Below are 27540 nucleotides of genomic sequence, written 5' to 3'. Positions count from 1 at the left end.
GGGTCTGGGAGAGGCCCCACCCCCTGATCAACGTTACAAATAGGTCGCGGGTGCTGCGGGGGGCTTCAGCTAAGCCCGGTGAGCATGTGCAGGTGTGCCGGCCTGCTCCTGGAATTTAAGAGGTACGGAACCGGCGCCGGCGAGTAACGGTCAAGTGTGACCCACGGTACTTCAGTTCTGGAGTGTTTACCAACGCAAGCTCCCTTCCCCGACCGGGCGGGCGACTTGTGCGGCTCCTCTGAAGTGGCTCCTGGGTGTGACTGAACCCAGCCCTGGCTGGGAGCGGTACTTGGAGGTATCACGCGGCTCAGCGGGCAGTGAGGAGGCGGGTGAGTGGAATTGGGAATCTCGCTAGAGGGCATCCAGGAGGAACGCACGGGCCTCCGGTTTGTTTGCAGTTGCTCGGATTCCAGCTCTGCAGTTTCTGCTAGAGACGCTGGAGGAGGGCGCGACCAGACAGGGGTGGAGGCCTGGGCTGTGGAAGGAAGTCAGCGCGTGGGAGAGAAGTAAGCAAGGTATGGGTGGGCAAGGCTAGGTTCCACGTCCAGATCCCCTGTCTCCCCTTCAGTTCTGCGATGCGGGCGGTCTCCAGGCGCTTACCCTGGTAAATATATCTTGCGCACGCGCACCTTGATTTTGGAGTGAGTCTTGGATTCCAGATCAATGGAGGAAAATTCATTCCAACTTGCCTTGCTTTCTCAGTCATTCCTGGCCACGCGCTGAAAGTAACTTAGTAATTTTATATTTAGTAGTAAATATAATGAGTAATTTATTAAATTTTAATCTATAAATCCCTATTTTTTGTTTTTTTTCTCACTTTAGAGTTGAATGTGTAATTCATCTCATTCTTGTTTGTTTATATACGTAAGGCTTCGCCATTGCCTAACAGTAGAACTGGAGCTGTGCTATATAGATTTTGAAGTGCAATGTTTGAAGTGTTTTTAATTTGAGTTGTGTTTTAGAAGCAAAAGTTAAATTTCAAAGTAGTTGAGATTGTTTTTTCTATTTCTACTTGGTGTTAAGATCTAGTCTTCATTCTGGTAATAAACGTGGTTTGTACAACTTTTATTTACTTTTTGTTTATTGAAGAATTTTTTTGTACCTTAATAAAATAGCGGCTTTTGTAAGCATTCTCTTTATTCAAATGCTTATTGACACACTGCTTTATGCTCCTTTTTACAAGCTAATCTCGGAAGATAAGATTCTCCTTACCTCGGGGTATTGCTCTGCCTATGACGTATTGGATTAAAAACAACCCTTCTTACAGATACTACCTATTCCTCATAATTAGCGTCTGTTCCAGTTCCTTGACGCTGTAAAATCATTTGAACTTGTGTCAGCTGGCTATTTAATCTAACTCCCAGATTCCTGTCACCTGCGCCTTACTGCGCCCTTCCTTTAGAGTTACTGGCTTAGCGCCTTAACTCTTCATCCTGAGTTAACCATCGTCCCTAAAGGTGTCTGTTTAGTACTTTAGAGTTTAAACTTAAACAGTTCATGACTATTCCATTGCTCGTCCCTTAAACAGACCACTTAAGCTATTTGCAGTCATGGCGGTACCTTGGTCCGTTTATCATCCAGACTGTTCCCTCCTTTGAAATCTTTAAGAGCCAGCATGTCATCCTGAGCATCTCTAACCTGCCCTCTTAGCTCTATAATTATTTATACTGAGTAATTTATTAATTTTTAATCTATAAATCCCTAGCGTATTTTGATGCTTTTTCTTTGAGTTGAATGTGTAGTTCATCTCATTCTTGTTTAATTATATATGTAAAGCTTCACTATTTCCTAACAGTAGAACTTGACCTGTGCTATATAGATTTTGAAGTGCGGTGTTTGAAGTGTTTTTTAATTAATTTGAGTTGTGTTTTAGAAGCAAACGTTAAATTTCAAAGTAGTTGAAATTGTTTTTTCTATTTCTACATGGTGTTAAGAGCTAGTTTTCATTCTGATAATAAATTTGGTTTGTACAACTTTTGTTTACCTTTTGTTTATTGAAGAGTTTTGGTACCTTAATAAGTAGCGGCTTTTTTAAGCATTCTCATAAGAGCTTGAATAGAAATTACATTCTATCTGGTTTTATATATCAAAGTAAGCGTATTCATGTCCACTGTGCTGTTAATTTTAGTTTATTTGCTAAGGACTGAAAAAGTTGTCTTAGTCTCCTATTTATATTGTGCTATTATTGATCGCCTCTCTTATCTGAAAGTTTTGCTATAAATATATTTCAGTTATGTGATTTGATACAGATAGTAGTAGTCATAATGTCATGAGTTGTGCCTTCAATCATTTAAAAGTTTCCTCCTTGTCTAATTTCATTCATTTGAGCTTTCAGTTCAATATATATCTTAATTCAGTTTATCCCTGCATATTTTATTGTTTACATTTGCTTGTTATTTTTGTAATCATCCCTTTAAGCTTTGGAGTTCTATTGGATGTCTCTTGAGTTTTTATGTAATTGAGTTAAATTTTTACTCAGTGCATTTATCATTACAATGGATATTTTTGTTTGTTAAATTTACTTTTTTTTTTTTAATGCTCCCTTGGTTTTTGTTTTTAACATGTGATCTGTGAACTGTTTCTTCTTTTTTCTCCTTGTATATTATTAATTCTTAAAGTGTCTGGGCCCATAGTTCATTCTTCTGCTGAAACTCAGTGAGTGGTACCTCTTCAGCACTTGGAACTTTTTTTTTTTAATAAACCCGTACATTCCTAAAGTTTTGGAGAAGGTTTGTGTTGGATCAAAGAATCTTTCCTTAGTTGATCCACTTTGCCCTGTGTCCCCATTTAATGGGGATCTTAATGAGTATATAAATGGTTTCAAATATTTCTACAAGACAGTGAAAATATGGTTTAAAGAAACAGTTTAGCAAAGGCTACCACCACAGTGAAGGTGGAAACTCATCTGCCTGTGTGAATCCTAAACTTTCAACAGAGCAGGCAGGCCGAGTCAAAAAGAAGATAGGGATTGAGTGAAGGGTTACATGTGAAACATCTATTCCAGTTATCTCCCCAACTCCCAGCCCTCTTTTCACATGCATAGAGAAGCAGTTTAGCTCCAGCACCTTCTTCCCACAAAAGGTTCTTTGCTAAATAAATTGAATAAACCATCTGAGGATAACAAAAACTTTTAGCTTTGGTGTTGACATTTTTTATAGTAAAATCTTTTCACTCTGTTGTGTAGGGAGCCCATAGCTTGACAGCCAGCTCCTCCTCTCACCCTAAATCAAAGCCTGCCAATGTGTATGTCTCACTGATATTCATATCAGTTCAGTTCAGTCGCGTCCAACTCTTTGCAACCCCATGGACTGCAGCACACCAGGCCTCCCTCAAACTCATGTCCATTGAGTCAGTGATGCCATACAACCATCTCATCCTCTGTCGTCCCATTCTCCTCCTGCCTTCAGTCTTTCCCAGCATCAGGGTCTTTTCAAAGGAGTTAGTTCTTTGCATCAGGTGGCCAAAGTATTGGAGTGTCAGCTTCAGCATCAGTCCAATTCAGCAACCAGTCTAATTCAGGACTGGTTTCCTTGCAGATTGACTGGTTGGATCTCCTTGCTGTCCAAGGGACTCTCAAGAGTCTTCTCCAGCACCACAGTACGGAAGCATCAATTCTTTGGTGCTCAGCCTTCTTTATGGTCCAACTCACATCCGTACATGACTACTGGAAAAAACATAGCTTTGTCTATATGGATCTTTGTTGGCAAAGTGATGTCTCTGCTTTTTTATATGCCGCCTGGATTGGTCATAGATTTTTTTCCAAAGACCAAGCGTCTTTTAATTTCAAGGCTGCAGTCACCATCTGCAGTGATTTTGGAGCCCCCCAAAAATAAAGTCTGTCATTGTTTCCATTGCTTCCCCATCTATTTGCCATGAAGTGATGGGAACAGATGTCATGATCTTCGTTTTCTGAATGTTGAGTTTTAAGCCAGCTTTTTCAGTCTCCTCTTTCACTTTCATCAAGAGGCTCTTTAGTTCTTCTTCACTTTCTGTCGTAAGGGCGATGTCATCTGCATATCTGAGGTTATTGATATTTCTGCTGTCAATCTTGATTCCAGCTTGTACTTCATCCAGCCCAGCATTTCTCATGATATACTCTGCATTTAGGTTAAATAAGCAGGGTGACAAGATATTCACATAGCTCTTGGTAAGTCTCCCATTCAGGGCAAATACCCATTAGGAAACCAGTCTATTGATACAGAAGAAGTAGAAATTCATATGACAATCTAGAATAATCAACCTAAAGCTTTATTCTTAAATATGAGCAGAAAACTGGGGAACACTAGATGTCTAAAAACCATGATGATTAAAAACCTTGATCACAGAATCAAAGGGAATTTAGGAAACAGGAAAATCTTCAGAGAAATTTGAAATGATATTGTAACTGTACAAGCACAATGCTATGGGAAGAGAACCATCAGTAAGGAATAATTTATAAATTTAAAGTGACTAGCAGAAACATTTTTTGTTTCTTCATAAAAATAAATTCTTCAAAGTGAAAGAAATCCCCCGTAACTCAAAGAAAAAAACATAAAAGCTTTCATCAGTTAAAAAAAAAAAAAAAACAAAAACCACTTCTGTGGAGTAAATCTGGACATAGAAATTAAGGTAAGATGGAAATGGTTGATTTTTATCATAAAAGTTCTCATGCGCCATTTGATTGTTTTCCTTTTGCCATGTGCATGGATCACTTTGATTTGAAATTTTTTTCTCCTGTTTTACTTTTTACCGTAAATTTTTTTTCTCCCTTTTCCTCCATATTTTGGGAGACATTTTTAGGCTTTTCTGTCGTATCATTGGTTCGATGAAGTGTCACTTCTGCTTTCTACTGCTTCCAGTCAAGATTTTGAGTCTGCTAAGCTACTTTGATACTTACTTTCATCTCATTCCTGTTTTACCAACAGGATTTTTAATTCTCTTTTGTTACAATACATCCTTTTGAATCTGTAGACATCAGGCAAGTGTCTTCTTATTTTTTTAAGTAAAGATTGTGTTTTAGAACAATTTTACATTTACAGGAAAGTACAGTTTCATATACCCAAACCATTTCCTCTATTAGTGACAAATTAGTATGGTACACCTGTTTCAATTAATGAGATAATGAAATACTATTTATTATATTTCAATTAATGAAATAATATTGATACATTAACTGAAGCCCATACTCTATTCATATTTCTTTAGTTTTTACCTAATATCTTTTTTCTCATCCGTGGTCCCAGCCAGGATGCCATATTTTGTTTATTTGTTTTATATCGTTAAGCTCCTTGGCTATAACAGTTTCTCAAACTTGCCTTTAATGACCTTTACAATTTTGAGGAGTATAAGTCAGGTATTTTAAAGGAAGCCCATCTATTAGAATTTGTCTGATTATTTTTCTCATGATTAGATTGGAGTTATTGGTTTAGAGAAGGGAGATCACAGAGAGAAAAGTGCTATTTCCACCACATTGTCTCAAGGAAACATACTGTTAATGTGACTTACCACTATTGATGTTACCCTTCGTCACCTGGTTGAAATAGCGTTTGTGAGGTTTCTCCTGTGTGTGTGTGTTAGTTGCTCGGTCATGTCTGATTGTTTGCAACCCCAGAGACTATAGCCCACCAGGCTCCTCTGTCCATGGAATTCTCCAGGCAAGAATGGAGTGGGTAGCTATTCCCTTCTCCAGGGGATTTTTCTAACCTAGGGATTGAACACAGGTTGCCTGCATTGCAGGCAGATTCTTTGCTGTCTGAGCCACCAGGGAAGCCCTTTCTCCACTATAAATGCACTTTTCTCCCTCTCCATAGTGTACTCTTTTGGAAGGAAATCACTACAAAGAGCCCACACTCAATGGAGAGTTATGCGCTACCTCCTGGAGGGCTGAGTACGTAAATATTTGGAATTCTTCTCGTGGGAGATTTGTGTATTCTTCCACACTTATTGGTTGATTCAGTCATGTATATTAGTGTGGCTTAAGGGTATTTATTTTATAGTTTGCGTTATAATCCAGTATTACTTCATTCACTTGTTCATGCTGCTCCAGCTTTGGCCATTGGGAGCTCTTTCACTTAGCTTCTGTGTGCCTTTGACATGCCCCAGTAAATGTGTTTTGTTTTGTTTCTGAGCATTTCTTTTCTTTCTGGCACTTTAAGATGTGCCAGACTCATCTTATATATTTCCTACTGAGAGGGTAACAGGCAGGAAGGCCAGGGGTCTCCAAATGGAGGAAATAGGCTGCAAGTGTAAGACGTTTTTATCTCTCTTAAGCGGCAGGAGGAAACAAACTAGTGTATTTTTTCCTTCTCTATACAAATTTAAAAGGAGGTTTCTCTTAAAATAATGTGTTGCCATAATGACATCTGGTTTCACCTGAAGTTAACTATTCTCACACCGTGAGTTAACCAATGCGTTTTTCTTATGGAAATGTTTCTCTTAAGCTATGCTAATATACTATGCATTTACCCCAGACGCTGTCCTCAAGTCCTTTCCGCCTAAAGGCTCAGAACCTACTTGACAAACCAGTATGTTATACTCAGATATTGTTCCCCTAATCTATGTAAACGAAACTATTTGTATGGTAATCTGCCCATCCACAAGGTTCAAGTCAATCGTTTTATGGCCTGGGATGAATCATCTGGTGCCAAGATTATCCCAAAATGCATTTTATGGATGAGGGGCCTGGTGCCATTCTGAGTTTTAAGACATTCCTTTCTTTCGTTAACAGACTGCTAGTGACTATATAACATCCAGCTGAAGACTAGCAGGGGGGGTACTCTTTCTACCCCCTTCTGATGTCTGTGTCAGAAGCTTTCTCTATCTCCTTTAGACTTTAGTAAAACTTACACAAAAGCTCTGAGAGATCAAGCCTTGTCTCTGGCCCTGGATTGAATTCTCCTCCAGAGGCCAAGAACCCCCAGGTCTTTCAGCAACAACCTTTCACTACCCCAGTCCTCAAAGCATCCATTTGTCCATGGAACTCTGGTTCCTCTTATTGAAGAATGGTTTTAGAAACCAAGATCTGGGAGTTAAGGGTTCTTCTATGCCTACTCTGCTGACAGAGCAAGGAAATATATGTGTGTATACTAACCCCTATATAGTCATATATCTGTAAATATTTCTATATGTAACCTTCTTTAACTGTATTAAGCTAAACATAAGTTCATACTGATATCTCCAGCTCTAATTCATTACCACATGGATCATTTGGCCTCCTTCCCTTGGTTGTCTGAAAACTCCCACTCAAACATTGAGAAACCTGGCTCTCAGAAACTGCACTCCATTTACTTATTATTCAGTTCCAGCACAGTGTATATCAGTATCAGAATTGTTCATTTCTGCCTTTGTGGAAAATAACTATCAACTGGAGCATGTTTTCTTATGCCTTAAGTCTTATGGATTCTGCTTATTTCCAAACTCCTTTTCTTTTCCCCCCTGGAATGTCGTATTCTAAAATGTTTTCTTGTCCTCTTTCGCATTGTGTATTTTTCCTTCTATTGCACCATCATTTCAAAGGCCTTCATATATCCTTCTCCTACTTTGTTTATTAATCCTTACTTGAATGTTGATTGATCTATTCAGGTGGACATTGCCAGTAGATGAGGTCAGGAAATACTTTTATACATAAACTTTTGGCCAGATTGTAAGGTATACTTATAGGCAGACATATCTGTGTTGTATATGATAGTATATGATAATCTATTGAATGCTTACTATCTGCTGAGAAGTGAGGTGAGTGTTCTTTTAATCCCTATAATTCAATCAGACAGATTTTGTTACATTCATTTACAGTTGAGAAAACTCAGACTTTGGCGAAACAATTTGCTCAGGTTCATACATGTAGTAACTAGTACAGTCTGGATTTAACCTCATGTCTACGACTCCAAAGTGTGTACTCTTAACTACTATATATTGACTATATCAGGGTTTCTTAACTTCAGAAGTATTGACATTGGGGGCTGGATAATTATTTTTTATAAGGGGATGTATGTGCACTGCAGGGTGTTTAGCAGCTTCCCTGCTATACCCACTAGATGCCAGTAACAGCCCCCACTTGTGACAATCAGAACTGTCTCCAGGCATTGCCAGATTTTCTGTGTTGGCAGAATTGCACCTGAGAACCACTAGCCTAGTGGCTTACAATAAACATGACTCCTGAATGGTAAATTGCATCTGGACTGGGAGAACTGTAAACCAGATGGAAAGTTGGATCTGAACTTCTCTGACTGTAGTGACTCTTATAATCAGGCATGCTCTTTTGGGGAGCTCTGAGAGCTTCACTTGTAGAGTTGTTAGATATTGGTCCTGTGGAAGGAACCTTTCAGTCAAGGTGCTTTCTGCCCAACCTGCATGGGCCACATTGCCTTGCACTTGAGCTATACTCTGTGAGAACTCCCACTGAAGAAAAATTCTAGTTCCTCAGTCCTCTGCTAGCAAGCTTTGTTTTCTGTCTAGTAGCCTTCTTAGTAGCTGGCGCCAAATATGATGTGTGGTAGACTTATAAGTCTTGAATGCTGGGTTGAGCCTAAGATCTCCCTGTTGCACATTGCAGACTGGTTCATAGCAAATCCTAACAAATGAAAACTTTTAATTATTATAGTCTGGGAATATACTTTTTGGCCTAGATCTCATTTATGTCTTTTTTTTTTTTCCCCCCAGTTTCTCAGTTACCTGAATATTGGCTGTGTGTCTGAAGCTCCTGGAACTTTTCTCACTGCATATATACATTGTACACAAGTGCTTAGCCCCAGCCTGAGAATTATTAGAATCTTCTGGTAAGACAAATTTGAACTGCAGTGGGAGTTCTGTGGAGGAGGATGCAGCCTTTGAGCAAGCTGATGACTATCTCAAAGCCTCATAACCTGACTCCTCATGAACAAAGTGAGGTCCTGAGAGCAGATACGTCTTGGCAGCAGGAAACCATCGCAGTCATGGAGACAGATGACTGTGAGGCCTCTCGTCAGAAATTCAGGCATTTCCAGTATTTGGAAGTGTCTGGGCCACGTGAAGCCCTGAGCCAACTTTGGGAGCTCAGTCTTCAGTGGCTGAGACCAGAAATTCATACAAAGAAGCAGATTCTAGAGCTATTGGTGCTGGAGCAGTTCCTGACAATTCTCCCTGAAGAAGTCAGGACTTGGGTGAATTTACAACATCCGAAGAATAGCAAAGAAGTGGTGAGCCTCATACAGGATGTGATTGATATGCTTGAAGATGAAGGTGAGAATATAGAAAATTGGAGGTAGAATAGTTGACCCTCTCCCATATGAGGAAAAATTATCTTAAAAATTTTTTTATTTGTATATAGTTGATGTACAATATTATATAAGTGGGAGATTTATGATATGTTATTGTTTAGTCCCTAAGTTGTGTCTGACTCTTTGCAACCCTGTGGACTGCAGCATGCCAGGCTCCCCTGACCTTTAACAGTCTCCCAGAGTTTGCTATACTATCCAGCCATCTCATTCTCTCTCACTCCCTTCTCTTCCTGCCCTCAATCTTTGCCAGCATCAGGGTCTTTTCCAGTGAATTCACTTTTTGCATCAGGTGGCCAGAGTACTGGATCTTCAACTTCAGTATCAGTCCTTCCAATATAGTGATTCACAATTTTATAAGATTATACTCCATTTATAGTCATTATAAAATATTGGCTATATTCCTTCTGTTGTATAATATATCATTGTAGCTTATTTTATACATAATAATTTTTACCTATTAATTCTCTACCCCTTTACTCCCCTATTCCCTCTTCCCACTGGTAACCACTAGTTTGTGAGTCTGTTTCTCTTTTGTTATATTCAGTAGTTTGTTGTATTTTTTAGATTCCACATGTAAGTGATATCATAGAGTATTTGTGTTCCTCAGTCTGACTTATTTCACTTAGCATAGTAACTTTTTCTGAAGCTGAATGGTGTCAAGGGCCAGATCATAAAGAACTTTACTATACTAGGAAGGCTGAACTGAGAACTCAGAGATTGAGTAGGGGAGTAAAACAATTTGATTTGCCTTTCAAAAACACTCTGTTGGTTTCATTGTAGAGCAGGGGTCAGCAGACCATGACCACAGGCCAGCTGTTTTTGGAAATAAATTTTTATTGGAACACGGGTACATCCCATTTGTTTACATTTTGTCTATAGCTGCTTTCCTGCTATGACTAGAGTTGATTGTTATAGCAGAGACTGTATGGCCTGCAAAGCCAAAATAAAATATTTATAATCTGGATCTTTATAGGAATAGTTTATTAACATCTGCAATAAAGGACAGCACTGAGAGCTCTGAAAATAGGAAAACCAGTTAGGAGCTATTGTAGTAGATCAAGTGTTAGAGAATAAGGAAGCATTGGGAAAACAGGAGACTGAACCTGAAGGATTTACATATTATCTGTGAATGGGATAAATGTTCTGGCTTGCATGAATGGGGTGTTAAATAACAGATTTTGTTGGAAGAGAGATTGATATATTAATTATGTGACACATTGAATTTGAGGTCTTTGTGCGACAGCCACAATGAACCATCTAATATGTAATTAACAATTTGGCTTTAATGTTGAAGCCATTTTAGTAGAAGTTTAGTAGTTTTTGTTGCTGCTATAACATGTTACCATTAATTTTATTACTTAAAACAATATGAATTATAGTCCTAAATGTCTGTAAATTAGTGGGTCTTTTTGCACTAAAATCAAGAAGGAAAAATATGTAAACTTATAGGTATGAACAGGAGTAGAAGAAATACAGATTCTTAGGAAGACCCAGTATTTAAGAGTTGGTATAGATATAACTCCCTGGAGGAAGAAATGGCAACCCACTCCAGTATTCTTGCCTGTAAAATCTCCTGGACAGAGGAGCCTGGTGGGCTACATCCCATGGGATTACAGAGTCAGACATGACTGAGCGACTGAGCACACACATAGCTTCAACTACCATTAGAGAAAACATAGATCGAGGATAGAGGAACGTGTTAAACTATACCATGGGAGTGCCATTAGTAAAATCTAATTTGTCACAAACTGCAAGACAATCCAGTTTCTAGAACAAAATTCTAAGGAAGTAGGGAGGGGCCTGGAAGAGGGATTTAGAGATTAAAAGAAACATGAAAGATATGTAACTGATCATGTGAATGTGTGGACCTTATAACAAACATGTGAGGCAATTGACTGGATATTTGACTAAGAATTATTAATTAGAAACAGTGATGATATAGGTGTTGGAGTTATATTTAGTCTTTATCTAAAAAGTAAATAAAATGAAGGACTGAGAAAAATAAGAAAACTCAAAATAAGGTAAGCAGGCTAGAAAGGTAATCCAGAAAGTCAAAGAACCAGGCAAGATTGGTGTCTTGAGCTAAGAAAGAAGAAATCTGAAAGAAGGGATTGTTGAACACTGTTGCAACCAAAAAAAGTCTTATAAAAATGAGTACTGAAAATAATTGACTGAAATTGTTGGTTAGATCAGTGGTCCAGCGTGGGTCTGTCTGGGCTAAAATCAAGGCTTCAGCAGTTCTTAGTTTCTTTTTGGGTCTCCTGCTCCCTTTCCCCCATCTTCAAACTGGCCATGGTGAACTGGGTTCTTTACACACTGCCATCTCTCTGACACTCCATTCTGTTGTCACGGTGTGTGCTGGCACACATGCAGTTGCTCACACTCATTCTTTCACTTTCTCTGTTTCACTGACCACAGCTGGGAAAGGTTCTCTGCTTTTCAAGAACTATGTGATTTGATTGAGACCACCCAGATAATCCAGAATCATTTCTTCATCTCAAAGATCTTTAATGTTACAGAATCCCTTTTCCCATACTATCCAAGGGTTTGGGCATGAATATTTCAAGGGGCCTATTATTCTGCCTATCACATGGGTAAAAAAAAAATGAAATATGAGGTGAGAGTGTGATAATGATTATAGACTATTCCTGAGAAGTTTAGTTGGGAAGGAAATAAGAGGTTGCAGGGTAATACAGGACTGGGAAAGGCTTTTGGTTTCTTATAACGTGCTGTGGATCCCTGAAGAATCCACTTAAAGGGTTTGCCTTTATTTTTACTTAACTTAGATCTCTCAGGAGGGCTTCCATAGTGGTTCAGACAGTAAAGAATCTGTCTGCAATGCAGGAGACCTGGGTTCAATCCCTGTGTTGGGAAGATCCTCTGGAGGAGGAAATGGCAACCCACTCCAGGATTCTTGCCTGGAGAATCCCATGGACTGAGCCTGGCAGCTACAGTCCATGGGGTTGCAAAGAGTTGGACAGGACTGAGTGACTAAGCATACACAGACCTCTCAGGGCTGAGAGGCTACTGGCTAGCATTTGTTGAAAACATTTAATGAAAACTGTATTAACTACTGCCACCTAGAACAGCAAATAAACAGTTGGGACAAACAAAAAGATTGGGAGGAAAGGTGCTTTAGGGAGTAAAGGATTTGAAAGCTCCTACAAATTCTTAGAGATCTAGGAGGCTGGGTATGTGTTCTAAAAGACCTGAGGATTCCCTGATTCTCACCTCTGTCCAGTCTTCAGGCTCCGCTCAAGCAGAGGTGATAACTATCTGGCTAAATGTTGAAGGCGTTCCCTGTGCAGACAGCCCATCTACAAAGGCTAGGGAATGGTTTTGAGGTTTTCCCCCCTCCACAGTTCAGTTCAGTCGCTCAGTCATGTCTAATTCTTTGCAACCTCATGGACTGCAGCACGCCAGGCTTCCTCTCCCTGTTTCAAGCATTTAAGGGAATCTCTGTGGAATCGCTAGCTAACCACTAAGCTGATGAAAGACACTTAAGTGGACACAGAAAACAAAGAATATAGGCTTTATAAAATTTTTTAAAAGTTGAAGATTAGCAATATTGATAAAAGTTTAGCTACAATGATCAAGAAAAAAAAAAGACTAAAATCACTGAGATCAGGAATAAAGGTAGGGGGATTATTATTAAACTTGCATAAATCAAAGAGGACACTGTGAAAACTTAGATGAAATAGAAAATTTTCCAAAACGACCCAAACTGATTCTGAACCCATAGCTGAAGAGATTGAATCAGTAATTTTAAAAATGTCAAGCAAGTAAAAAATCTTTTTGAGGAAGTGGGGATGGAGAAAGTATGACTATATCTAAGCAACTACCAAGACCATAGTAGTGGAGAATGAGAAGAGGTGTGTTTGGTGGGCAAGATCCATTTTAAATTAAAAGGGAGAAAGAATATAAAAAGAGCTTGGGAATGTATTCATTTGTGAATTTTTCTTTGAATGGCATAAGAGTTTCAGAGAACACAGTTGTAAAGGTTTAGAAAGGCGGTCAGGAGGGAAAAGAGTTATGGAAAGGAAACAGTACTCAGTGAGAGTGATAAAATGGAGGATGGTTGATTTAAGGCTTTTGCATCTTTTCAAGATATATCTTGCATATTTCTAAGAATGACAAGACTAAAAAATGCAGTAGTCACTGTCTGAAGAATTATGGGACCGGGGTTTCACAAAGTGTTATAGGCCTGAATAAAGTTAACAGAGTATAATCTCACTGGCAACATTCAAATGGCATGTTGCTGAAATTTTGGGGTTTTTTCCCCTCAATTTTGCCTTTATTTACAAAACGGTCTCATAAATATTTCTTGCATTGTTTTTGTTTTTTCTTATTTCACCCTGAATCAATAAGGGTGAAATAGTTACAGACCAGTATTGGTCCATAGACTGACATTTGAGGATTAGTGGTGTAAGTAATGAATCTTGGAGTAACATTAGAAACTAGCCCTTGGGTGTATGTATGTATATGTATGTATGTATATATATATGTATATATGTCTCACCAAAGGGCTGGAGAACAGAATTGGTTGCCGCAAAGATTTTTATGTCTTTAAGAGTCATTAAGTCTGTGTGTAGTATACACAAAGCAACTTAGAGGAAAAGAATCCTTGCGCAAAGTAATCCCCAATGTCTTTGAGGAAGTGATTGGTTAGGTAAAATATCATTAGCTCCCAGTAGAATTACAGCCTGTGGTGGCTCAGCCTTAATTAGGATTTAGTTTTGACAAGATTATAGTTATTATTTTTTTGATCTGCTATAACCACAGATGAGGCATTAAAGTACTATTTTCCCTCTTCTCTCTGATCTAGTAGTTCTCCACCCCTAATAGAATATCAGAATCACTTTTAGACCTTTTTAAAACTATAAGATCAGGGACTTCCCTAGTGGTCCAGTGGTTTAGACTCCTCGCTTCTACTGCAGGGGTTGTGGTTTCCATCCCTGGTTCAGTGAACTAAGATCCTGCATGCTGCATGGTGCAGTCAAAAAGTAAATCATAATAAAGAATTAAATAAAAATCTGGGCCCCACCCCTGGAGATTCTGGTTGCTGGTAGAACTTGACATTTTTTTCAAGCTTCTGAAGTAGCATGGTGAAACTGCTGTAATTATTAGAAGTTTCTCTGGGGAAAAATATTTCTCCCTAATGTTTTCTTCATCTTCAGGTATAACCTGCAAGGATTCTGTCCTACATCAGAAAGGGAGCTTCAAGAAAGAGAAAATGGAAGCTGACTTAATAACAGGCAAATCCCAGGTAAATTAGGATTCCAGTCTTTATTGAAACATCCTGCCTTTTCTCTCTTGGTCTTTGAACTTTTGCCAAACATAAGGGCATGACTGTTACTCTGCCACAGGACACTGGACCCATTTTAGTTGATGATACACTTTTTGGAAAATATTTAATTTTGTATATTCTCTGTGCATCTATGCCCTCAAGATTGTAGATGATAACTGAAACTGTAGGCATAGGGCCTCCCCAGGGAATGCTTAGAATTCAAAGTGAAGAAAGCCAAGGGCAGAATCCTGAGCAATGTCAGTTAATAGGCAAGAGCAGAAGAAACCTCAAAGGATACTGAAATGAAGGGACCAAAGTTGTAGAGGAAAACCAGGTCAATATGATGTCACCTTGAAAGCAAAGGATGAGCATTTTCAAGTACATTTCATATTTCAGTTCTTCAAAAGTTCAGGAAAGTACAGCTGAGTAGTGTCTGTTCTCTTAGCGTCAAGGAGATATACGCATGCATGGGAACAGAGGCCAGATTGTTGAGGGTTGAGGAGAGGAAAAGTGAGGAAGTAGGCAGAACACATGTAGACAGCTTATTCACAAAGACTGGCTCTGAGGTAGAGGACGGTTTGTGTGATTTGTATTTCAGTGTGATTGGTGGTGCCTAGAAGGACAAGGTTAAGAGTGCTGAACAGAGAAGTGCAACAACTAATGGGATGAGGACCTTTATAATAAGTATTTTTGCAGTACCTAACATTTCTAAGGGCTGGGAATATGACAGAAAACAAAACACCTGCCTTCATGGAGATTATATTCTAGTAGAAGTAGACAGACAAATACAAGCAAATAAGATAATTGCAGATAGTAATAATTATTACAGAGAAAAATAAACATAACCCAGTAGACTGATTAGGAAGAAGGCCACTTTGTTGGGTAATCAGAGGAAAAAAAAAAACGTATTTAACAGAGTGACACTGGGCTCTGAGACCTGAAGGATGAGGCATCAAAAGGTTGCATTTCCTAATTAGAGATGCTCCCTCTTCTAGCAGAGCCTACATCTTCATTACAAATTTCCTACAATTCTACCTTAAACTCTTCCTGTTCTGAACTCTTTGTGTAAGTTATTTGTACTCTATAGTAATTTTTTGTTCCACAGTTATTCCAACTGTTTTTTCTCTTCAATTAAAATATAAGCTCATCTAGAGTTAGGACGGCCCTTCATTTTCCTTTTGCAGCCCTCACAGAGTACCAAGTTGATAGGCCCTCATGTAACTTGATTTTTACCACTTAGAACTCCCAACACTGTCCTATCAATTATTTTTGTATATTTGTATATATTGTGACCACCTACCCTATTCTTTCCAAATTCATTTCTTCTCTAGTAATACTGATATTTTGGAGACCTTTATTTAAATAGGAACTTAATGTTTTAGGAACCAGTGAAATTAGAAGATGTGGTTGTGGAATTCAGCAAAGAAGAGTGGGGGCAACTGGACCCTGCTGTAAAGAACCTGTACAGGCATGTGATGCTGGAGAACTATAGGAACCTGAATTCACTGCATAAAGGTAGTATCTGTGTATTTACCTAATCTGCCCTTTAGTAGTCTCTTCATGCATGCGTGCTCAGTTGCTTCAGTCGTGTCCAACTCTTTGCAACCCTACGGACTGTATGTAGCCTGCCAGGCTCTTCTGTTTATGGGGATTCTCCAGGCAAGAATATTGGAGTGAGTTGCCATGCCTTCCTCCAGGGGATCTTCCTGACCCAGGGATCCAAGCCTCATCTCTTATGTCTCCTGCATTTTTGGGTGGGTTCTTTACCACTAGCGCCACCTGGGAAGCCCAGTAGTCTCTTCAACTTCTGTTAAAAACTAGGACTGCTGAAGTGGTTGAGGATATTTGAGTTTGGGTTTAGATTTTCTAATAACTTTTGGGAACAAGAGCAGATGCTCTTGCTGAATGTGATTCAGAGTCCTTTCTGACGCAGAGCTAGAAATGCACAGGTTCACTGGCCTTACCTTTTAGCAGCTCAGAGACTACTACTTTGGGATTGAATTCTCTTCCCTGTAAAAATGTCTGAAATGTCTTTGTTTCCTTTTCCCCATGAAAAGAGCATCTACTTTCCAAACCAGTTGAGACCTCCAAGTTGGAGAGTAAGAAAGAAAGTTGGATAATGGAGCAAGAAATCCCAAGAACAGCTGTTTTTGGTAAGAATCAGGCAGATCTGAGGCATTTGTAAGAAGCTTCTGTTCATTAAATACACAGATAATGTATGACCCAGTTTGAGTTGGGTTTGAGTTGATAGTTAGGAGGTGACAACAAACCAGCTAAACTTTGAAGAAAAAAAGTCATTGCTTTTCATTCACAGACTTTTTTTTTTCTTATGTGAACAGGCAAAACAGTGGTGTGGGTTAGAAACACAGACTCCTTATTTTTTTTTTAATTGGTGTGTAGTTGATTTACAATGTTGTGTTAGTTTCTGGTGTACTGAAAAGTAATGCAGCTAGGCATCACTTATATTTATCAAAATATATCCTCAGTATCAAAATTATTATATCTGTTAAGGATTTTGTACGATGGCCAGATATAAAAATATATTAGTAGGTTTTCTACATCTTAGAACTAAGTGCACTGAAAATAACAAAATACATTAAAGTGATTTTTTAAATAGGAGTAAAAAATGTGAGAAATTTATGTGAAAAATGAGTTGTACAAATGTAAGGAGAACATATTTATTAGGGAAATACAACCAGGAAATTTGCTGTTCAGTAAATACTGCTAGAACAATTATGGTTTTGATCATCTATTACTTCTTACAGATCATCCTAAAACTTAGTGACTTAAAACAGTTATCTTAGTAATTCTCACAATTTTGTGAGTTGACTTAGGAATTCTTACATTCCATATGATGTTGGCTGAGGATGCGGTGTTCTGGCCACTTGACTGGGATGGAATGGCCAAGATGACTCATCACGTAGCCGGAGGTTGATGCAGGCTGTCATGGGAATTTTGCTGGTCCTGTGGACCAGAATACCTGTACCTGGCCTCCTGAGGCAAGGGCTCCTCACAGCACAGCAGCCATGCTCTGAGAGGAAACTTCCTGAGAGGAGTTGGAAGCTGTCAGTCTTCTGAAGGCCAGGCCTAGAAGTAGCCTAGTATCACTTCTGCTACATTCTGTCGGCTAAGCAGGGACAGGACCAGCCCAAATTCCCCGGGAAGGAAAAAAAAACACTAAAAAACCCTGCACTTCTCTCTGAAGAGCATATCAGAGAACGTGCCATAATTTTGATCTGCTGTAGTTTGTCCTCTGACCACAAATTGACTTCATTTTCCTCGTTAATTACATTTACTCTCTCCCCAGATGTCATCTCATTATGGCATCAAGTTTGAAGTCCAGAAACTCATTCTGTGAATTAAGTCCAGGTTTGGAAGAGATTCCTCTTGCTCTGAAAACCTGTGACTTCAAGGAACAGGTTATCTGCTCCCACAGATCCAACATACACTGGTGAGGTGGAGACAGGAAGACTGCAGTCAGGATTCCCAGTATATGCCTGGGCTCCACCCTGGGACACTCTGATTTAATAGTCTATGTTCTAGCATGGGCATTGTATAGACAAATGATGATTGCGCCTAGAAATTAGACTAAAGGAGGCTGAATTGATATATACTTGACAAAGTTGGATGTATCAGTGGGAGCTGCTTTGAGGTAAAAGTCATTTCATCAAGTAAAACAGTATTACCTAAGGACAGATTAGATGTGAGAGATGAAGAGCCGTGGTTATTCAAGTTTTCTTTATAAACTCCAGTGTAAATGTTAAAAGACCAGTGACTCATTGAACAAAAATGAGGATGTCAAGGGAAGCTGTTTCCACATGGAGGGAGATAGTCTCTCATTTGTTGAGTTTTGGAAGAGAGTAGGAATGGTCAAGCGGAGATGTCCTAGAAACTGTGTGAAACTGCAAAGCTGAAGATCTTACTTAGCTACTGATAAATCATGGAAGACAGCAGTGTTAGACATATCTGAAATTATGTGGAAAAAGAGAAAGAAAGTTCATTTAAATTTAAAGAAATGCTAGAATGCACAGTTTACTGGGTGTGTGTATGTGTGTGTGTGTATATATACACACACAGAAACTAAGTGAAAGGGAATTTGGAGAAGGGAAGTGAAACTTTATCAAAAGAAATACAGAAACTTAAAGAGAGGTGAAAAGAGAAAAACCCAACCTGAATCAGGTAAAGTTTTGAGTCCTAAGAAACACATAGAAAAATGTTTGAGCACTTTTAGAATCAGGAGTGATTTTTGCACCCAGAATAAGAATAGTTTCCTGCTATCATATATTTCAGTTCTTTCTGCCTCTGTTAAATACAGGGAATAACTGCTGCCATAAAGATAATAGGGGCACTATGATTGCAGGTTTGCTTTCAGATGGTTAAGGTACAGGGCCTATAAATTTAGACATGTTCCTAAAGAAATGATTAAATTGGTATTTTAGAAGGGCTTATTTTTTCAAACAGCTTGGGTTAAAAGAGACAAGTTATTGGAGAAAGCAAGATTAGGTATAACTCTTACAGACTAGTTATGAACCAGTGATGGCTTGAAATGTGATATGCCATGCCATCTCTGTATATACTGATATTCTGCCAAGTTCTGTGTATTCTCCTTAGTATTCCTAAATAGCTCTCCTCATATTTTATGATCTCATCCTCTTTTTAATATTTTTATCTCATTTATTTCTTCTATAGTCCTTGTTTTCTAACCCCACCTCACATTTCAATTCTGTATTTAAAGATCCATAAGATATGTGTATACCATTATGTGGCTTAGCATTCCTTTCCTAATTAAGCAATTTTCCTTCCAGTTCATGGCATTTTTTTTATTTATTTCTAGACAGAGAGAGAATTTCAGAAAATCAGGAATTAGTCCCAAAACAGAGAATTTCTGGAGAAGAATCATCCCATGCAGTGATTAGGACAAGATTGACCGAAGGTGAACATTTTCCTGTAGATGCCTGGAACAGTGATGACTGGTTATATAGGAATCAGGAACCCTGGGACACAAATTTGCCACAAGAAGTTTTCATTCCTAATATAATGTACACTGAGGAGGGAGACTTTGAATATAGTGAAAATAAGGTAAGCGCTGATGTTAAGTCAGTTAAGTCAATTTTTGATACACAACAGGAAATTCCTATGAGAAAGGATTCCCCAAAGTGTGATCAGCTTAAAACTAACTTTGAATTTAATTTAGACTCAATAGGTAAGCAGCATTCAGAATATAAGTGTGGGAGTGCCTTGAGCCTGAGTACAGATATTCAGCACCCCAAAAGTCATACCACCGTGAATTTCTATAAATGTTATCAGTGTGGAAAGGCCTTCAGCCGCAGTTCATCACTCATTCGACATCAGATCATTCACACAGGAGAGAGACCCTATCAATGCAGTGAATGTGGAAGATGCTTCAACCGACGTTCAAACCTTACAAAGCATCAAAAAATTCACGCTGCAACAAAAGCCTGGGAAGGCAATCAATGTGGAAAAGCCCTCAGTGAGCATGAAGACAGTAATAAAAATCCAGGACTCCATTCTGCAAATAATCTCTATGAATGTGTTAAGTGTGGAAAATCCTTCACCCGTGGCTCCTCACTTACTCGACATCAAACAATTCATACAGGAGAGAAACCATTCAAATGTAAGCAATGTAAGAAAACCTTTAACAGAAGTTCAAACCTGCTTAAACACCAAAAAATTCATACTTGAGAGAAGTCCTGTGATAGCAACAATGTGGGATTCCTTCAGTCAGAGTGCAAAACTCATTCAAAGTCTGTGAATTTCTTCTGGAAGGAATCCTGTGCATATAGTAAATGGAAGAAAATATTTGTCAGAGAGTATTCTTTAATTGATATGAATGAATTAATACTGGAGATAAATTGGATAGAAATCTGAGGGAGCTTTTCCAGGTTTCATATGAAGCCATAAGGGTTCGGAATTAAACACAGCAACGTGGTAGTGTTTGTCGTCATTCTGATGTCCATTTACCAATGAGAGAGTCATTTCCTAGGCAGGTTGATAAGGAGTCTAGGAGTCCCCAAGGAGAGAGGGGTCTGGAATTCTCAAGGAGGAAGGAAGGACAAACTTTTTTTCTTTCTCCACATTCCTTAGGATTATATAACAATAATGTATCCTGCCTAAGGACAGTCTCTGGATTAAACCTTCTGGCTAATTCTGTTATCTTAAAATGTAAATTATGGGAGTAGGTCAGGTGAGGTCTTTACAAGCTCCAGACATTCTTTGGATTCATTGGAGAGTATATAACTTCATTGCTAACACTAGCAAGCGGGTACTCTTTCTGCCCCCTTCTGATGCCTATGTCAGAAGCTTTCTCTATCTCCTTTATACTTTAAAAAAACTTTATTACACAAAAGCTCTGAGCGATAAAGCCTCGTCTCTGGCCCCAGATTGAATTCTTCTCCTCCGGGGGCCAAGAATCCCAGTGTATTCCCGTGATTCAACAACAACCTTTCATCTTGGGGGCTCGTCCGGGATCCTTCAGGACAGGGTAAGGATGCTTGGAGCTTTAGTTCTTTGTTCTCTTAGTGAACACGTTTTCTGCCATGCTTTACTAACTCTACCGTGTGCTTGTGTGAATGAATGGCATGCCCTGCATGAAGCAAGTAAGGAGCCATGCTCTGCGGTTCCACGGTGATCTCATACAGCTTATGGCAGAAACCTGTCGGGGTGTTATACCGACCTGCCAATGCCAAGAGGCGCCCAATGTCTCCTTCAGGAACCGACCAGAAATGGGCAAAGCGTGTGGACCGAACTCTCCTTTCTCGGTCAAACTTTTCGGTCTCTGACCATTTCATAACTCTTTGGGAATTAGAAGTATGAACCTAATCTATTGGATCATAGACTTTCAAGGGACTTGTGATCTATACTGTTATTGTGTACGGTGGCTTAGGTCCCAAACTTGGATTGGTGGCCAATAACGCGCCTAGCCTCGCTAGGAATTGAAAGTTCGGAAGCTAGATGGAGCTCTAGCTCCCAGAACATCTCTGAGGTTAAAGGTTACTCAGATTGGGACTGCACTGGGTTTTTTTTCTTTGGTAATGCCGGCTCTTAGTGGATCAGAGGAGGCTGTTATAATGGTGTGGTGATGCTAGAAAAGAACATCTCAGTTTTATGTTCGTGTCAGTCTTATTGTGGTCAGGAAATACTCAGGGTCGTGCACAGGCACTCAGGTGACGAATGTTTCCCACAGCGGTCTTAGCTTGGGAGGCATTCCGGAAGGTTACTCTGATTCACCCCGGGTGACATCAGAGGCAAACAAGGTTAAAGGGGAAGAGCTGGACGTCAAGTAGGGATGCTATCAAGTCTACCCCTGGTACATCCCCACCCCATCTCGGTGGTAGAACCGGGAGGGACGAGTACAGCGCCTGCATTGGTAAGGGACAGACTAAGTCCGACCAGGAAGGAAAAGCTTTTGGTGTAACGTCTGTCTACACCCCCCATCTACAGCAGGGAGGGACGCCTCCGGTAGAAAAAATGGCGCTGGTCGCTTTTTTTTCTCTCTTACAGATGGGAGCTAACAATACCAGCCTCACTCCTTTGAACTGTATCCTGAAAAACTGGGATAGATTTGATCCCCAAGCTCCCTCCTGTCCTCTTACTTTGCCCCCGTACCGGGGACTCCAAACTGGGATTCAAACTGCCCACATGGAGGTCCAAACAACTCCTGTCTCAGTACGACCTCAGACTACTCTGGTTTCAGTAGAAACTTAGACCATCGAAGTAAGAGATGAGATGGAGGACAGGAGGCAGAGAGAAAAAGAAAAACAGGTTTCTCCAATCTATCCCTGGGATCATATGCGCAGAGCAGCCAGAGAGACTGAGGAATAGCCACACAAGCTGTTGCCTCTTTATGAAACACCCACTGGGAAGAATAATCAGTCTGTGAGAGTTAATAAGCCTTTCTCTTATCAAAAAATACAAAGAATCAAGGAGGATCTGAGAGACTATTTAGATGACCCAGAAAAATATATTAGAGCTTTTAAAGGTGTTACTCTGCTTTATGACCTCACTTGGAAGGATGTGATGTATATCTTGGGACAAACGCTGACTCCCAAGTCAAAGATTCGAGTTTTGGGAAAAGCGGTTGCTTATGGAGATGAATGGCTTGGTAATAAATCAGTAGGGAAGAGGGAGAACGAGATAGTGGCCCTCCTCACTGGGAGTCAGGCGGTCCCAACTATAGAACCAGACTGGGACTACAACACAGCTAAAGAAAGATGGGATCAGAGTCATTTTGTTAGATGTATTCTTGAAGGACTTAGGCAGGCGCGTTCTAAGCCTTTAAACTATGGCAAATTGGCAGACATAGAATAGGAGGAGAAGGAAGCTCCTGGTAAATTCCTAGATAGACTGAGAGAAGCCTTTCGCAGATTCACTGAGATTGATCCCGAAAGTGAAGAGGAAAAAGTGATCTTAAAGAATAGATTTCTCACTCAGTCGGCTCCAGATATCCGCAGTAAGCTATTAAAACAGGCCTATGGACCAAATCAGTCTTTAGATTCTCTGTTACAACTGGCTCAGACAGTCTTATTATGGTAGGGAATATGAGGAAAAGAAAAAAAGGCAAAAAAAAAAGACAAAGGAAAAGGCGGAAGCCTTCGCCATGGCTATGAAAAACGTTCTTAAACAGCCTGAGAAAAATGCCCAGAGGGGCCCAGGTGAAAAGGGATGGGCTTACTATTACTGTGCAAAGGAGGGGCACCAGAAGTGGGATTGTTCTGTGCTGTTTTCACACGAGTTTCTGATCCTGCCAAAATCTCCCTCACCCCTTTTGGGAAGGGATATACTGAGCAAGGTCCATGCCTCTGTTTTCATGAATATGGAGCCCTTCCTTTCTCTCCCTTTAGTTGAACAAAATGTAAATCCTAGAGTATGGGCTGATGGAAAATCTGTGGGTCAAGCACAAAATGCTATTCCTGTAGTTGTTAAGCTCAAAGACCCACACGTATTTCCGCATAACAAGCAGTATCCACTGAAACCTGAAGTTAAGAAAGGGTTAAAACCCATCATCAAAAATTTAAAGGAGCAGGGACTATTAATTCCCTGTAACAGTCCTTGCAACACTCCTATTTTGGGTATAAAAAAATCAAATGGTCAATGGAGACTAGTTCAAGATTTACAAATAATAAATGAGGCTGTAGTTCCTTTACACCCCGTGGTGGCTAATCCTTATACTCTATTGTCTGAAATTGCTGAACGGGCCAAATATATCTCAGTAAGTCTTTGAAGACCCTACGCAGCCAGCTTCTCAGTTAACCTGGACAGTTTTGCCCCCAGAGATTTCGTGACAGTCCTCACTTATTCGGACAAAGTTTGTCACGGGATCTACAAAACTTTAATAGCTCTGAAGCGGTGGTGTTACAATATGTAGATGATATTTTGCTCTGTGCTGAGACAGAGGAAGCTTGTTCGCAAGCCTCAGAAGATTTCTTAAACTTTCTGGCAGGCTGTGGTTACAAGACATCAATAAAAAAGGCTCAGTTTTGTCAACAATCTGTTAGATATCTGGACCTAATCATATCAGAAGGGACTAGGGCCATAGGCCCTGAGAGAATTAAACCTATACTGAATCACCTCCTACCTATGACTTTAAGACAGTTGAGAAGATTTTTGGGAATCACAGGTTACTGTCACATTTGGATCCCGGGTTATGGGGAACTTGCCCGGCCTTTATATAAACTTATAGCTGAAACTCAGCAGGCCCAAACCAACAAACTGGTTTGGTCTCCAGAAACTCAAAAGACTTTTAAGGTTCTTCAGACTGCTGTCCTGCAAGCTCCAGCTCTGAGCTTGCCCACAGGGTCAAAATTTAATTTGTTTGTCACTGAAAGAAAAGGTGTGGCATTGGGAGTTTTGACACAACCCCGAGGGCCTCACCAGCAACCTATTGCTTATCTAAACAGAGAATTAGATGTAGTTTCACATGGGTGGCCCCACTGCCTAAGAGTAATTGGGGCAGCGGCTTTATTAGCACCTGAAGCTTTAAAAACAGTTAATGGACAAAACCTTACTGTACTGACTTCTCATGATGTGAGTGGAATCTTAAATTCTAAGGTTAATATTTGGATGACAGACAGTAGGCTTCTTAAATATCAGTTATTGTTGTTAGAAGGACCAGTAACTAAGCTTAAAGTTTGTGGAAATCTAAATCCTGCCACTTTCCTTCCTGAAAAGGAAAATGAAACACCTGATCACGATTGTTCTCAATTCCTAACTTTATGCAGCTCGGGAAGATCTAAAGGATACCCCATTAGACAATCCTGACATGGAAATATTTACAGATGGCAGTTCTTTTGTTCAGGATGAAAAGCGTAAAGCAGGTTACGCCGTGGTGACTGCTGAACAGGTTTTGGAAGCAAAATCTCTCCCCTAGGAAACCAGTGCTCAGTTAGTGGAGCTTGTGGCCCTGACCTGAGCCCTAGAGTTAAGCAAAGGGCAGCGGGTAAATATCTACACAGATTCTAAGTATACTTATTTGACTTTACATGCTCATGCTGCAATATGGGAAGAGAGACACTTTAAAACAGCAACAGGAGAACCTATTAAGCATTTCAGAGAGATTGAGAGACTTTTAACTGCTATATATTGTCCTAAAGAAGTAGCTGTTATGCACTGCAAAGGGCACAGCAGGGATGGGAGTAAAATAGCCGAAGGTAATCATCTGGCTGACTGTCAAGCCAGAAAAGTGGCCTTTGATCTGGACAGGTCCTGTGGAACAGGAAAAACCCCAATATACTGAGAAAAAATTAAAAGGATATGAGAAACGAGGAACAAAGATTACTGATAAAGGATGGTTACAGTCCGAGGATGGACGATTAATAATTCCTAAAAATGCTCAGTGGAAAATTCTTAAGGGTTTACATCAGAGTTTTCATTTGGGTGCCGAGAGTACTTACCAGATGGTTTCTCGTTTGTTTAAAGATAAAAATGTAAATGAAAACTTTAAAGAATATTATCAAAAGGTGTGAGATTTGTCAAAAAAATAACCTAAAGACTGAAAAGCTAACAAAATCTGGATTACAACGAAGTGAGAAGTATCCTAGAGAGGATTGGGAAATCGATTTTACTCATGTGCCAAAAGCTAATGGATATTCTTGCTTACAAGTTTGGGTAAATACCTTTACTGGATGGATTGAGGCTTTTCCCTGTCGTAGGCTAAAGAAGTTATAAAGATTTTAATCCATAAAATTATCCCCAGGTTTGGGCTGCCACGGAGCCTTTAGAGTGACAATGGCTCCGCCTTTAAAGCTGCTGTAACTCAGGGGGTATCTAAAGCTCTAGAAATAAAATATCACTTACACTGTTCCTGGAGACCCCAATCCTCCGAAAAAGTTGAAAAAGCTAATGACATTATCAAAAGACATCTGCGCAAATTAACTCAAGAGACGCAGGACAAATGGATTAAAGTCCTACCATAGCTTTAATGAGGGCTCGAACTACCCCCAAAAAGGAGGGACTGTCCCCCTTTGAATGTATTTATGGAAGGCCTTACTCACAGACATTGTTATAGACCCTGAAGCCTTGGAATTAACTAATTATGTAGCTCAGCTCTCAGCTCTTCAACAGGCGTTAACAGAACTCTGGGAGACGACTCCTGCCTGACCCAGCCTCCGAGACAAGCAAGCCTCTATTTGAGCCAAGAACCGAGGTCCTTATAAGAACATTGGGATCTGGGGGCCCATCCCTCGAGCCTCTCTGGGAAGGTCCTTACCAGGTTATTCTTTCTTCTCTCACAGCTGTCAAAGTGCCAGAAATTGATTCATGGGTACATCATCCTCGAGTTAAGAGGTGGCACCCTGACCAAAATTAAGTGACTTCATTTTATGTCTTTACTTTCTGTGCTCTGACTTTGTACCTCTTAGATGGACCTGATATGATAACCTATGTGAGCTTACTTCTGCTGACTCCAAATATCCTGAGTCTGCCGTTGGCTCCTCAAGACAATGTCTTCCTGTCCTGGGCTCACTCCTATGCTGCATTCCACAGTCGGTCTAACTGCTGGGTCTGCAGAGCGCTCCCCTCTTCGTCAGTAGAAGGCGTCCCGTGGTAGACATCCCCACTTCAAGGAAAAGACTTTCTCCAAGTCTGTGAATACCTTCAACAACAATCACATGCGATGCCTCTTCTTCATCTGATGACATCTACCAACCCTAAAATGGACTGGTGCAACACTTTACACTTTAACTATGGACATAATGTGACTTTTAATTTCTATTTTAACTTGTTTTAATGACTATGTTGCTTGCATCTATAATTGTATAACTGGATTTGTTTCTAGCCACATGAAAGCTTTTAAGTTACAAATGGTTGCTCAAACTCCTGCCACTGCTGTAGCTTCCTCCAACTACTATTTGGGGCCCCTGGATAAGATATCCTCAATATGAGGATTAGGAGAATATGTTGCCTCACCAATTTAGGGACAACACCCCTTGTCAGCTCAAAAGTAGTTATGGAACGAGAACGACGCCCCTTTTCCCTAGACAACATAATTCTCCTAAAAGAAAAGGGGGGAATGAGAGAGTCATTTCCTAGGCAGGTTGATAAGGAGTCTAGGGGTCCCCAAGGAGAGAGGGGTCTGGAATTCTCAAAGAGAAAAAAAGGACAAACTTTTTCTTTCTCCACATTCCTTAGGATTATATAACAATAATGTATCCTGCTTAAAGACAATCTCTAGATTAAACCTTCTGGCTAATTCTGTTATCTTAAAATGTAAATTATGGGAATAGGTCTGGTGAGGTCTTTACAACCTCCAGACATTCTTTAGATTGATTAGAGAGTATATAATTTCATTGCTAACACTAGCAAGTGGGTACTCTTTCTGCCCCCTTCTAATGCCTATGTCAGAAGCTTTCTCTATCTCCTTTATACTTTAATAAAACTTTATTACACAAAAGCTCTGAGTAATCAAGCCTCGTCTCTGGCCCCAGATTGAATTCTTCTCCTCCGGGGGCCAAGAATCCCAGTGTATTCGCGTGATTCAACAACCTTTCACCATCATTTCTCCCT

At 39.8% G+C, this 27540-nt stretch overlaps 1 protein-coding gene across 14 annotated transcripts; it reads left to right on the top strand.

Annotated features, from left to right (window-relative positions):
- On the top strand, nucleotides 1-27427 carry ZNF215 (zinc finger protein 215). 14 transcript variants are annotated; one of them, XM_086340342.1, is made up of 8 exons: nucleotides 68-295; nucleotides 399-515; nucleotides 8638-9195; nucleotides 14411-14499; nucleotides 15903-16035; nucleotides 16578-16673; nucleotides 19355-19599; nucleotides 26271-27427. In XM_086340342.1, the coding sequence occupies exons 3-8, from the start codon at nucleotides 8796-8798 to the stop codon at nucleotides 26346-26348; spliced, it is 1041 nt and encodes a 346-aa protein (XP_086196468.1). In that variant the 5' UTR covers nucleotides 68-295; nucleotides 399-515; nucleotides 8638-8795; the 3' UTR covers nucleotides 26349-27427. The 14 variants fall into 14 exon arrangements, with proteins under 14 accessions (XP_086196472.1, XP_086196470.1, XP_086196467.1 ...); XM_086340346.1 differs by lacking the exon at nucleotides 399-515 and having other exon boundaries at nucleotides 1-122; nucleotides 26397-27427; XM_086340344.1 differs by lacking the exon at nucleotides 399-515 and having other exon boundaries at nucleotides 33-329; nucleotides 26397-27427.
- The last annotated feature ends 113 nt before the right edge of the window (nucleotides 27428-27540 follow it).

The sequence above is a fragment of the Bos grunniens genome, chromosome 15, assembly GCF_055505025.1.
Source record: "Bos grunniens cultivar Pamir isolate PY7600 chromosome 15, Bosgru_T2T1.0, whole genome shotgun sequence".
In the NCBI taxonomy this organism is placed as follows: domain Eukaryota; kingdom Metazoa; phylum Chordata; class Mammalia; order Artiodactyla; family Bovidae; genus Bos; species Bos grunniens.
This window is presented reverse-complemented; position numbering and strand designations above follow the sequence as displayed.

What these genes read in the sequence shown, in the direction of transcription:
- ZNF215 (XM_086340337.1), top strand. Translation starts at nt 8,796, where the DNA reads ATGCAGCCTTTGAGCAAGCTGATGACTATCTCAAAGCCTCATAACCTG. An exon ending in CCTGAATTCACTGCATAAAG is followed by an intron (nt 16,036 to 16,577) that starts GTAGTATCTGTG and finishes CCCCATGAAAAG; the next exon opens with AGCATCTACTTTCCAAACCA. An exon ending in CCCAAGAACAGCTGTTTTTG is followed by an intron (nt 16,674 to 19,354) that starts GTAAGAATCAGG and finishes ATTTATTTCTAG; the next exon opens with ACAGAGAGAGAATTTCAGAA.